The sequence below is a fragment of the Colobus angolensis genome, unplaced genomic scaffold (assembly GCF_000951035.1).
Source record: "Colobus angolensis palliatus isolate OR3802 unplaced genomic scaffold, Cang.pa_1.0 Scaffold16, whole genome shotgun sequence".
In the NCBI taxonomy this organism is placed as follows: domain Eukaryota; kingdom Metazoa; phylum Chordata; class Mammalia; order Primates; family Cercopithecidae; genus Colobus; species Colobus angolensis.
Genome location: NW_012114710.1, coordinates 732,773 through 746,055, shown reverse-complemented (window position 1 = coordinate 746,055; position 13,283 = coordinate 732,773). Strand labels below are relative to the sequence as shown.

Here is a 13,283-nt window from a genome sequence, read left to right as displayed (position 1 = left end):
ATCAGCCCTAGGGGTAGACACTGTTATTCTCTTCATTTTAGGAATGATGTGATACTGAGGCTTAGGTTTAGTAATTTGCCTAAGGACACACAGCTGGCAAGCAGCTGAGTCTGAATTTGCACCAGGACGTCTGCTTTCCTTTTTGTTGTTGTTGTTGTTGTTGTTTTTGAGACAGAGTCTGTCGCACAGGCTGGAATGCAGTGGCACAATCTCAGCTCACTGCAACCTCCGTCTCCCAGGTTCAAGCGATTCTCCTGCCTCAGCCTCCCGTGTAGCTGGGATTAGCCACCACACCCTGCAAATTTTTTTTTTTTTTTTGTATTTTAGTAGAGACGGGGTTTCTCTGTGTTGGTCAGGCTGGTCTCGAACTTCTGACCTTAGGTGATCCACCTACCTCAGCCTCCCAAAGTGCTGGGATTACAGGCGTGAGCCATCGCGCCTGGCCTTTCTTCTAGTTCTTTAATGGTTTTTCTTGTTTTAAGTGTTTAATCTGTCTTAAATTTATTTTGGTATATGATGTGAGGAGGGGATTTCACAATGTTTTTTCCATTGGTTAACCAGTTTTCCCCATCCCTTTTATTACTAAACCTTTCTTTGGTCACTGACTTGCAAGGACACTTTTTAATATATTTAATTTTAATTCTAATTTTTATGTATTTATTTTTTTGAGACAAGAGTCTTGCTCTGTCGCCCAGGTTGGGGTGCAGTGGTGCAATCTTGACTCACTGCAACCTCCACTTCCCGGGTTTAAGCAGTTATCCTGCGTCAGCCTCCCCAGTGCCTGTAATCCACAGCTGGCATTACAGGCATATACCACCACACCTGGCTAATTTTTGTATTGTTAGTAGAGACAGGGTTTCTCCATGTTGGCCAGGCTAGTTTCGACCCCAGCCTCCTAAAGTGCTGGGATTACTGGCATAAGCCATCATGCCCAGTCACTTTTTAATATATTTAAGGCAGCATTTAACCTAACAAAAATAGTAGCCATGCTTCAAGTATTGCTCCAAGCAAGTTTCACCAGCAGTATCTCATTTGAGCCTTGCATCAGCCCTAGGGGTAGACACTGTTATTCTCTTCATTTTAGGAATGATGTGATACTGAGGCTTAGGTTTAGTAATTTGCCTAAGGACACACAGCTGGCAAGCAGCTGAGTCTGAATTTGCACCAGGACGTCTGCTTTCCTTTTTGTTGTTGTTGTTGTTGTTGTTTTTGAGACAGAGTCTGTCGCACAGGCTGGAATGCAGTGGCACAATCTCAGCTCACTGCAACCTCCGTCTCCCAGGTTCAAGCGATTCTCCTGCCTCAGCCTCCCGAATAGCTGGAACTATAGGCACCTGCCATCACACCTGGCTAATTTTTGTATTTTTAGTAGAGACAGGGTTTCACCATATTGGCCAGGCTGGTCTCAAACTCCTGACCTCAAGTAATCTGCCAGCCTTGGCCTCCTAAAGTTCTGGGATTAGAGGCATGAGCCACCACGCCTGGCCTCAGGATGTCTGCTTTCTTAAACACTGCTACAATATACTTCCTTGTTTTCTTTATGTTTATTCTTGAAATTTGACTTCAGAATCATTTTGTCAAGTTCCCAAGACATAAGGCCAACTAATAAACAACAACAACAAAAACTCATGTTGGTGGTTTTTTAAAGTAATATTAAATGTATAAATGAATACAGGTTAAGTCGAATTAACCTCTTTGCTGTATTAAATATCCTGATTCTTGATCACGCTGCATCTCTACTTATTCCCATTTTCTTTTCAGTCTTTCTATGCACTTTGCTATTTTTACAGTACAAGTCTTTTGTAGTTCTTGTTTATTTTTGGATGGTCTCTATTTTTTGCTGCCAGTGTGCCGCAGATCTTCTTGCTGTGATGTTTTCTCAGTAGAGTTTGTTGGTGGATAGGTGGGTGGATGAAGGAACAGCCCTGGTTTCCTATCACTCTCCCTGCTCCCATCCAGTAGAACAGAAGGCCTGACTGGTTGGTGCTTGTGCCTGCAAGCACTTAGCACAATGTTGGAGACATGAAAGTTCATGAAATAAATATTTGTGGAATTAAAGACTCATTACCAGTTATTAAATAGTATTTATTATACCTTGGGTTTTGGCTCTCCTGGACTAGGACAGGAAGGGCTGGAATCTATACCCACCCCTCATGCTGAGTGTGCCAGCCACTTGCTGTCTCTGAGCCTTAATGTCCGCATTTGTACATTGTGGGACTGTTTAGTTCTTTCATGGGTGTATGAAACTTTTGAGTAATTTCGAGGATGAAAATGAAGAAAGGTTAAATATCACTGTTCATCAACCCAAAGTGTTTACTGCTGTGGGGAAGAACTAGGATAAAGAAGTGATGTGGGTGATGCAAGAATACGGAGTGTGTGTAGTTTTACCTGGGAGAGAAGCAGTGAGTGAGAACAGTCTCCTTGCTACCCTGTGCCTGTCATCAATAACATTTCCCATTGAGTGTGCTTCTGTCACCTGCTTTACCTGTATAAATAGAGAGACCTTTGAGACACAATTCAAATAAAAAGCAGTCTCTTTGTCCTGAGCATTTGTTATAAAAATCATCAGCGCACAGGATTTTTTTCTTGTGGTTTGTTTTTTCCCCTGCCTTATCTCTGGATTTTCACTGGAGCCATTCTCTTCTTACAGGGACATTCATACCACCACCGGGAAGATCAAGAGAGCTGTGCTGCAGTTCACTCCTGCTAGCTGGACCTATGTTCGATGGTTTGACCCCAAATCTTCTTTTCAGAGAGTAGCCGGAGTGTACCTTTTCATGATCATCTGGCAGGTATTTTTTCAGATGCCTAGAAGTTGGGAGGAAAACAAAGACTAAAATAAGAACTTTTTAGGAATTTAGAGTTAACGTTAGTTTACATTGCTTTTCAGCTCCATACTTTACAAGATATAATATTCTGCGGCTGGCATGTAGAATAATTAAGCAAAGTGATATTATTATGCTAAGGTCTTGCCTCATTGTGAAGACAGTTTTAAAATATGGATCTTTGAATTACAAATTAGAAACAGATTAGATTCCATGAAATAAATTGTGTCTAGCATCCATCATCCAATGAGTTAGGCGTTGGATTGCTTTTTAGAATGATCATTTTTAAGACCAAAGGAACAAATGAGAAGGCTTTTCTTACATTCCTAATTTAGTGTTTATTGGTTAAAATTGTTCCTCAGCTGTTACCACTTTGGGTAATCTGTAGGGTGCTAAATGAGTGCCAGGGAACTGGAGCCTTTTGCTGAGTTCTCCAAAGTGTTGTCCTCCGTGGAGAGAAGCTGTATTTCCAAGTGGCCCACTTCACGACGGAAGTGATTCCGACAGCCCAGGGTCTTGGCAAAAGATTACGAAGCATCTGTGTTTCTGACAGACAGCGATTTTTTCTGATGCTCCTGGCCCCAGGTTGTTTTCACAACTTTTGGAGAATAGCCAAGAGAAACCAGCTTTTGCCTGAAGAGGATCTTTCAGAATCATCAGAAATCATGTTTTGGACACATAAACACAAAATACTCCCAACATAAGGAAAACATTAGCAGATGTCACTTTTAGGACAGACGATCTTCCTTGTTCACACAGAGACAATACCCATCTCAATAAGTGGAGTTTATGCATACAGAAGTGTATGTGAATAGTTAAGTAAGTAGTCACCATGGTTTGGAGAGGTCAGTACCTTTAAAAACGGGACCGTAGATGGGTTGGGATTAAGCTTTGCCTTATCAGGCCCAATGTCATGGAAAGCAGAAGCTTTCTTTTATTAGAAGGAGGAATGATTGGATTTGTCAAGGAGGGTAGTATAGTGCCGCTAGGGTGGAACCACCTGGTGGTATGCGATGGAGCACACCTGGATCCGGGATCCAGCCAGAGAACAGCCATGTCCCAGCCACAAGATAGTTTGTGCTGCTCATCATGATGAACTGCATGAAGATGCTAACCTCAAGGAAAAGGACTACTGCTCCCAGCTAAAACTTGGACCAACCCTTCACACCCACTTTTAAGGACTGCCTTTGGTAGAGGATCTGCTCTGTCCCAGGCATGTGCTGCACAATTCCATTGTCATCTCTCAGACGTGTCTCCAGCTTCTTTTGCTTTTTTTTTGAGACGGAGTTTCACTCTTGTCACCCAAGTTGGAGTGCAGTGGCACGATCTCGGCTCACTGCAGCCTGCAACCTCTGCCTTCTGGGTTTAAGCAATTCTCCTGTCTCAGCCCCCTGAGTAGCTGGGATTACAGGTGCCCACCACCACACCTGGCTAATTTTCGTATCTTTAGTAGAGATGGGATTTCACCATTTCGGCCAGGCTGGTCTCAAACAACTTATACCTCAGGCAATCTGCCTGCCTCAGGCTCCCAAAGTGCTGGGATTATAGGCATGAGCCACCGCGCATGGCCTCAAGCTTCTTTTGATTATTAAAGAGCTTACTTATCTACAGTGGGAATTCTCTTAGACCTGGCCTGATTTCTGTAAGGCAGCATAGGCGTTCCTTGGCACAGGTTTGCTTTCATGATTTCTGTATGCTCAAAGCATTTCTCTCCTGACTATCCCAGTAGATCACGCGTGTGAGCTGAGTAACAATCATACAAACGAGGAAACATGACAAATAGCTGATATCCTGTGCCCCTACGTGCCCATCCACCACCCCCACCACCTCTCCCTGGGCCTCCAATTGGTCCCTGCCCGTAATGTACTGGCTGTAAACTAGTTTGAATAGCAACCCTTGGAAGACCACATCTATTCTCCGAAAATGCTTTGAACATACCAATTATTTCTAATTGTAGAATGTCTATTTAAGGAATAGAGGATTTTGAATTAGCATGAGGTACCAGGTTGACTAATTTCTCCGTCTTTTTCAGCTGACTGAGTTGAATACCTTCTTCTTGAAGCATATCTTTGTGTTCCAAGCCAGTCATCCATTAAGTTGGGGTAGAATTCTCTTTATTGGTGGCATCACGGCTCCCACAGTGAGGTAATTCTGCACAAGCCCGACTGTCATATGAGAACATGAACTTGCTTTAGATTGTCCTGTTTAGCATAAGGAAAGTCACATAAACTAGCAGATTTTCCATGAAAATATCATCATGAAGAATTATACATCCAGAATATGAAGAAAATGTTTTGTTCTCAGATGTCAGTAACATCAACCAGACATTAAAAAAGGGAAGCACTTGATCAACACCACACCAATAGTACTATCCATTATCATCAGATTCCTTTACAGTCTTGGACTGCTGATCTTTTTTTCTCCTATAACATCATATTAGAAAAAAAATAACAGCATAGTGATGCTGAGTTTTTTAAAAATGAGATTACTGGAAAAATGCAAATGTTTTTATGGTAGAACTGAAGTCATAAATGACATTATTTTTTGAATGAGACTTTTAGCTTTTTCAGACCCAATTAATTTAATTTCCTTTTAAAAAGACCCTTCCTGCAGTCCTCCAGGACAACTGAGATAAGCTTGGGTGTTCCCGCCATTATTCCCCTGGATTCATGTGGGGCCCTAGAGGTGAGGCTTATTCAGACACCATCCCTCAAGTAGGCTGGTCCCAGTGTAGTTCAAAGCAAGCATTTTCATTTGTTTCATTTTTCCTATTTAGAAACGGCATTTGGGTTTTATAACTAATACAGAATACTGGCATTAAGGAGTAGCAACACTAAAAATCTGCCAAAGGTACAAATATAATCTAAGCAGTTAAAAGAGTTCGCTTTTCAGAAGCTGTAAGATTGCTTATTTTATTATTTTTAATGTGCTTGAAAACTCCTTAAGCAGTGGGCCTCACTTGCCAAGGATGGTAGATCCACACCTTGGTCAAACAGACCTTCTAGCCAGCACCTCTTCTTGTTATCCTTCATTATTAACAACAACAACAAAAAAATCTCCAGATTCTGGATTCAGCAAACCAAGTAAGACATGTCCAAGTCCTGAGGAGTTAAGCCTAACATTCCCATCTGTTCTTTTTGTTATGACCAGAAAGGAAAAGAAGAGTGAGTAAGCCAGCAGCCCTTTGAAACTTCATAGATCAGTGGTCTATTGCAGTCATTATCTCATAAATCCTGTTTTTTCTTAATACTTTAGAGTCCCCATTTAAAATGTAATTTAATTCGAGACTTTACAATTTTTTTCAGGAAATATTCACTGCAGCTCTTTCATAAAATTAAGAGCAATCAGTAAAGTCAGTAAGAATGGAAAGAAGTTTCTTCTTAGAACAAAATAGCAAATCACACATGATTTATCATGAAATTTCAGTATTAAACATTCCAAAACAAAAACTAGACACTAAAAATCCAATGCTTTGAACTCTTGAGAGATCCTCAAAATTTTACAATACCCTATAGATTTCTCCACAACTCTCTTTGTTTAAAACATCAGGCACTTCCTGTGCTCTTAACACTGTTTGAGGCAGTTCCCATGTAAGGAGGTTCTTTGACAAGTTACTTGGAAAGATGGACGTGCTGCTAACGGATTTTAACACAGCCACCCCATTTAGCAAATGTTAGGTCCCAAGAGGAGAGTTTAGAGGCTTCAGTGTAAATCGTACACACCACATCTCCAGCTTCTTCCTTCTTTATTAGACTTTCACACGAATCTGCTTTGAGAAGATATTTGAGTGAACATGCTTTTAATCTGATAATATAAAGTACAATATAAGGAAATGGGTCCAGTTAGAGGGTAAAGTAGCTAAAATGGTCAAGATATATTAGGTCATGACAATATGAAGTTAGAGGAAAAGCTACATTCTTTATAATTAGAATTCTTCACTCTGGTCTTTGGGGTGAGGAGACAGTAGTTTATGGATGAGCTTCAGGTATCTGTGAATCCCCTGAACTTAAATGCAAAGTGTTATGCCTTTATCATAGCTTTCGTCAACTCCTCAAAGAGTCAGTGACCCCAAAAAGATGATGAGTTTCTGGTTCAGATGCTGCTGCTGAAGGGGGGGCTTGAGTTTCAGGGGTACTTCCAAGACTCCAAGCCTTGCTGTCCCACACAGAAGCCACTCCCCACCTGTGGCTGTTGAGCACAGAGATGTGCTCAGTCCACAATGAAACGTGCCGTGCATGGAAGCTACCCACCAGACTTTGAACAGTTGGGGCCAAAACAGAATATAAAATACCTCATTATAATGTTTTAATATATTTGTTTAAATATTAGTTCAACATATTAATAAAATGGATTTTATATGTTCCTTTATACTTTTTTAACACATCTACTGGAAAATTTTAAATTGCATTTATGGCTTGCATTACATTTCTACTGGATGGTGCTGTTCTGAGCCTTTCAACACCATGTCATTGCCTGTTTTTTTCTGAAATGTCAGTAACATTCCAAGTAATTGGCACTCAGTGGCAGTGAGATGTAGCTGGGGTCCCATTCCAGTTTCTGAAAGCCAAAAATCTGTGTGTTTTTTGCCTGATTATAATCAGCAACCTTTGTCCTGGAGAGAACCAGAGGAGACAACCAATGGACAGTGCTGCTCACTCTCTGGAGTCACCTCCACGGAGCTAGACATGGAAACACCCAGCCGGGGTTGCTTTGGGCAGGACTGTGGAAGTCTTACTGCTGAATCCAGACTGCCTTTGCCAATCATCTGGCTCTTTGTAGTTTTTTTTTTTTCTTTTTTTTTTATAAGGCTACTCAAGTGAAGCAGTGGGAGTGGAAAAGGAACAAAGAAATCTGTAAATGGTTGTGATCAGTTAGTTGCAAACACCCTGGCACTCAGACCAGACAATAATCTGGCTCTTTAAATGATGCTCCCCACTCCCTCCAGCCTAACCCAAACGCTGAATCTCTTACAGGAATGTTGCAACAGGCACTGGCTTTCTCTTCTCTTGAACAGAACTAGACCAGGCAGCCTGACATGGGACACGGAGGGACGTTTTTTACATTCACTCTGTCAGAGTGATTTAATTATGTCCTGACTTGCTGGTCTTCCAGCAGCTCTCAATGAATTCCAACTTTGTTCTTTCAGACAGTACTACGCTTACCTCACCGACACACAGTGCAAGCGCGTAGGAACACAGTGCTGGGTGTTTGGGTGAGTAATCTGTTATTGTGGAGATTTAAAAACCACTTAAGCCCTAAATTTCTTTGGGTATTTCTTGACCCTGTGTTAACAGCCTTTCAGTATAATTTTTCTGTGAAGGCAGGTGGACAAGATTTTATTTATATGTACGTGTATATACATATATGTACACACACATACACACACACATACATACACCCATTATAGAGAAGAAATTACTTTTCACAGATATTTAAACAGTACATTCTCCCAATTAAAAAGTAATACATGCACAATGATAAAAATTCAGTAAAGGATCTAGAAGGAACTGAAGATCACCCAAAGAAGTCAACCATTTAGAGATAATTGTTGTTAATATTTTAATGTCATTCCTTTCCATTTTTCTCTGTGTGTGTGTGTGTGTGTGTGTGTGTCCAGCTGTCATCTAGATTCTGAAGGGTGACATAGTTTTAAAGGCTAAAAATGTTGATATTCAGGTTAGATTTAGGAAGGTTCCTCCTGACCCCTAGAAGACTAAGGGCCATTGTCATTTGTTTCTCATAAGTTCTGTGTTGTAAGCTTGATTTTCTTACCCAAAGTGGTTGCAGCGTAAAGGGTGATAAGATGCGTTTGGTTTCCTTTGTTCATGATATAGCAGGAGGGAGGATTCACACATCTCCCAGATTTCTGAGAGAGCAGAGGCAGCGCTCCTGCTTCTTGTGTGAGGGCCCTGTGTCCTGGAAGAAGGGATGTGGGCCGCTCCTTCTAAAGGATTGTCCAAGGAGGAAATGGGCTTTCCTGCATTTGAGCTCTTCCCTCCCACTCACACATTCTTTCCACGTGCATTTTGCTTTCATATTTAAAAGTCTTTAGCAAGGTCTTGTTATTCTGCTGTGGAGTGGATTTCTTTTTCCACAGAATTGTGTCGATTTACGTGTTGAGGAAAATAGGTGGGTCAGAGAGAGAGGTTGTGTCATGACAAGTTTCTTTCTAATTGGACAACCATAAAACACCATCCACACGGAGGGAGAAATGGCAAAGGTAAACTCCACTATGGCAGCTCATGCCTGTAATCTCAGCAATCTAGGAGGCTGAGGTGGGAGGATCGCTTGAGGCCAGGAGTTTGAGACCAGCCTGGGTAACATAGCAAGACATTGTCTCCACAAAAAGTGTTTTAAGTCGGCCAGGCATGGTGACACATGCCTGTAGTCTGCGACTCTGGAGGCTGAGGCAGAAGGATCACTTGAACCCAGGAGGTCAAGGCTGCAGTGAGCTATGATTGTGCCTCTGCAGTCCCACCCAGATGACAGAGCAAGACCTTGTCTCTCTCTCTCTCTCTTTTCTTTTTTAAGAAAAAAAAAGGAAAAAAGTAAACTATGCCAAAGAGTGATAAACACTGCCCCAGAAAGTTGTGGCTTGTTTGAAAGTGATTAAAATATAGTGAAATGCAAAGGAGGGATCATTGGGCTAACTTAGTGTGCTTTACTGAGAATTGAGAACTCCCGGAACAGTGTGATATCAAGATTGATGAATCTTGTGAGAACCAGTGAGCTGTGCTGAAAAATAATAAAGCCCTCCTCATAAATCACACCCAGTAGATCCTCCTGTGAGCGTGAACAACCGTGAGAGCTGCCCCCTGCACGGTCCACACTGCCAGCTAGGGAAGGTGAAACAGGAACCACAACCTCCCGCTCTCCTGACCCCGGAGGCCACCCACTTCCTTCCTCTGCCCCAGCTCTATCTCCCCAACGTTTTGTCATTATTTCCTTTCTTATCAAAACAAAACACTTAAGTGTGTGGTTTCCTTTAATCACTAGTAGCTGCTTTATAGCTTTCTTTTCACTAATTTTGGAATGATCTCAGATTTCGGTAAGGTGGAGAAATGAGAGGGAGCAGTGCCCTAAATAGTGACTTTCTGAATGTTGCCTTTTGGGAGGTGGAAGGGGAAAGGCAAAGGTAAAATAGGACTACCCGCCTGGGGTTCTTTCCCATCACTCCAACCTTTTTCTCCTGAAGACGGTACTTTCTCTTCTATAAAGATGCTATCCTCAAAATGGTTTTATGAATTACTTGCTGTTGTAGCTAAATACATGTCATCCCTAACAGTTGTGCCATAGACTGGGCTTTTAAACCTTTTATACGAAAGGTGTTGCACTCAGCAAAGAGAGGGCGCCATCCAGCAAGGGAATGGGATCCCTAACAGGGAGAAAGCAGCCACGTGGAAAGGTGGGGTCTTTCTCTGTTTAGATGTCACATGGTATTCCTTCAGCTCGGTGGGAGTTTTGAGGCCAGACCGATGTGAACAAATTCCCCAGGTGTGGGGTTTATGTCATCTTTGTCTTGTCCCCACTCCACCCCAATTAGAATTGAGCTTCTCTGCCTCAAAAAGAGTATTGGCCCAGTTTAAATAGAAGCAGTGTTTTTTCGCCTGGTCCTAGGAGGAAGGTCGCCAAGGGTCTGCTGGAACAGCAGTGCACAGTTGGCTTTTCCTTTTCCTGGGAGTGCATGGGGTGGACCCTCATGGGAGAGTGAGCCTACCCTGCCTGAGGGCCCAGGACTGCATCCTGCCTCCCAGAGGCAGCCAGAGCTGCTCCTCACCTGACCAGTTTCCTCACTGTCTGTTATCCCACCTCTGCTAGTGTGTCCATCACAATAAGTTCCCACCTCTGCTGCTCTCCAAGGTCAGCTCCAAACCAGCCAGTCCTTTCCCCATCCTCTTCTCAGATCTTCTGTACAGTATCTGCCTTCCTGAAACTGTCCTCTTCCCTCTGCAACATCTGTGCTGGATTTCCTCTCACTTTTCTCTTTTCGATACCCTTTGTTGACTTCCCATTCTACCCCTCTCTCCTCCTTACAATTTTTCATAATTGTGCTTTTGTTCTGTTGTTCTTCCAGGCCCATAGTTCAGGCTTTCTTTCCTTTTAAATTTTATTTCTTTTGAGACAGGGCCTTGCTGTGTTGTCAAGGCTGGAGTTGAGTGTCAGTGATCACAGCTCACTGCAGCCTTGACCTTCCAGGCTCAAGCAGTCCTCCCACGTCAGCCTCCCAGGTAGCTGGGACTATAGGCATGCACCACAATGTCCAGCTAATTATATTTTAGTTTTTGTAGAGACAGGGTTTCACCATGTTGCCCAGGCTGGTCTTGAACTCCTGGGCTCAAGCAGTCCTCCCACCTTGACCTCTCAAAGTGCTGGGATTACAGGCATGGGCCACTACCCAGCCCAGACTGTCTGTCTGAAGGGTAGATGCAGCTATGAGCATGAGCTTCCTTCCAGGAAGAGGGCGCAAACACAGGGGAACAGGTGTCAGGAGGGGGGTCCCTTCCCAGCACAAGGGCATCACCACTGTCCTGCTGGTATAGCTTTATAGCCAGTTCCCCTTCTCCTCATGACTGTGTCTGTTCATCCTCCCTGTATCTTGCCACACCCCATCCCCTGCACTCAAGTACACCTCCACTGACATCTCAGAAGCTCTGACAGTAGTTACAAAGCTTTTTTTTTTTTTAGCAGCTGACCCCCTGTGTTCAAGTGGCATCTTGCCCCAAATCCTACTAAGTATCTAAACAACTAAGCAGAACAGTTCTGGGTTTGCCACCCAAGACCCACTTCTCCCCTATCCTCCTTGCCCCGGGGATTCTTTGGAAGTTAGAAAGTTCAGAGGAGCACAGTAGGAATTGTTTCTATTGTTTATGCCACACTTAGCTCTTGCTTCCTCCAAAAAGGTGTCTTTGTCCCCACTCATCAGAACTAGAAGCTCACTCCTGAACTTGGAGAATGCTTCGTGTCATCCTGTGTGATTGTGTGGCCATTGAGCTAACATGGATACACGTCTCCATCCCTGTTATTGGAGGCCGGCCCCTGGCTGCCCGGACAGGGGCTCACCCACCCTCTGAGCCATCCAGGGATTGCTTGTGCAGCCATGGAGCAGTGCGTGTGGGATGCAGCAGCCAGGTACCCGGCCTCCATGTCCCTGGCATTGCTGTGGCATCCTCAGAATCCACATGCAGTCTTGTTGGCAAGCCAAAAACTCCTCTTCTGCTTCTCAAGTTTGACTCACACACACTAGCCTAGAGCTTTCATCCCCCAGATTCCTACAACAACCCTGCTACCATGCCTGCTTCACTCAACTCACCGAAGAGCTCCTGACTGTGGGCTCTGCATTAACATCATCTTTTTTCCCACCTTGTGGAGCTGGCTTCACAAATCGGAGGTGCTGGGAGTACGTGCGCCAGTAACCAGCCCTAGGTCAGGAATCTCTAGTGCCTGCTCCCAGCAGAAGCACCTCAGGCTGCCCAAATGTTTATTTACCTTTTAACCTTGCTAAATCAAGATACAGGATGGTGGATGGCACCAAAGGGAATGGAGGCCCTGACTGAATTCCATTAAGCCACAATTTGGCCACCTAGCTTATCCTGGGAAAGTTCAAAGAGATTTAAAGTTGAACTGAGTAAAGGGACCTATTGCTGAGCTGTGCGGAGGAACCCCCAGCCCCCCTGGGGGTGAGGAGGTAGGAGGAGGTAGTGGTCTCACACTGGTAGGCTTAATACAGGCTCACACTGTGCTCAAGCCTTGGGCCTCAGCCCTAAACTAGCCACCCTCTGAGTCTTGGTAGAAAAGTAATGCTAGCCTTCTGGAAGGATGCTATGGATTAGGACTCCCTCTAGTGGGCCAGAGGTAATGGTGGGGGCAGTTGCTGGTGGTTACAGGAGCCCATGTGATCGTTGGGTTCTCACCACTTCTCACCATCTCCACAGCCCCAACCTGAGTCCCCGTGTCTGGATGAGTGCAGTAGCCTCCCTGCTTCTGCTCTTGTCGTCTCACACAGTTCTGTTCAGCCAGCAGAAGATTTTCGAATATTCATCACCATGCTGTTCACAATAGCAAAGACATGGAACCCACCTAGGTGCGCATCAGTGGTGGACTGGATAAAGCAAATGTGGTACACAGACACCATGGAATGATAGCCATAAAAAAGAATGAGATCATGTCCTTTGTAGCAACATGGGTGCAGCTGGAGGCCATAATCCTAAGCAGGAACAAAAAACCAAATACCGCATATTCTAACTTAAAAGTGGGAGCTAAACATTGAGTACACACGGACATAAACATCAGTGTCATAGACACTGCTCACTACTAGGGAGGGAGGAAGCGAGGCATGGGTGGGAAAACTACTTGCTGGGTACTATGCTCACTACCTGGGTCCAATATACACATGTAGCATTCCTCCACATGTACCCCCTGTATGTAAAATAAAAGCTGAAAATTAAAATATATATATAT

General features: G+C 43.7%; 1 protein-coding gene across 2 annotated transcripts in view; it reads left to right on the top strand.

The window, feature by feature from the left end:
• The window catches only part of PTDSS1 (phosphatidylserine synthase 1), a 72,007-nt gene that overhangs the window by 40,367 nt on the left and 18,357 nt on the right, over positions 1-13,283 (top strand). For both annotated transcript variants that reach the window (XM_011936998.1, XM_011936999.1), the window contains 3 exons: positions 2,651-2,792; positions 4,858-4,970; positions 7,972-8,037. In XM_011936998.1, the coding sequence (XP_011792388.1) occupies positions 2,651-2,792; positions 4,858-4,970; positions 7,972-8,037 (321 nt within the window). The remainder of the gene's footprint in view (positions 1-2,650; positions 2,793-4,857; positions 4,971-7,971; positions 8,038-13,283) is intronic.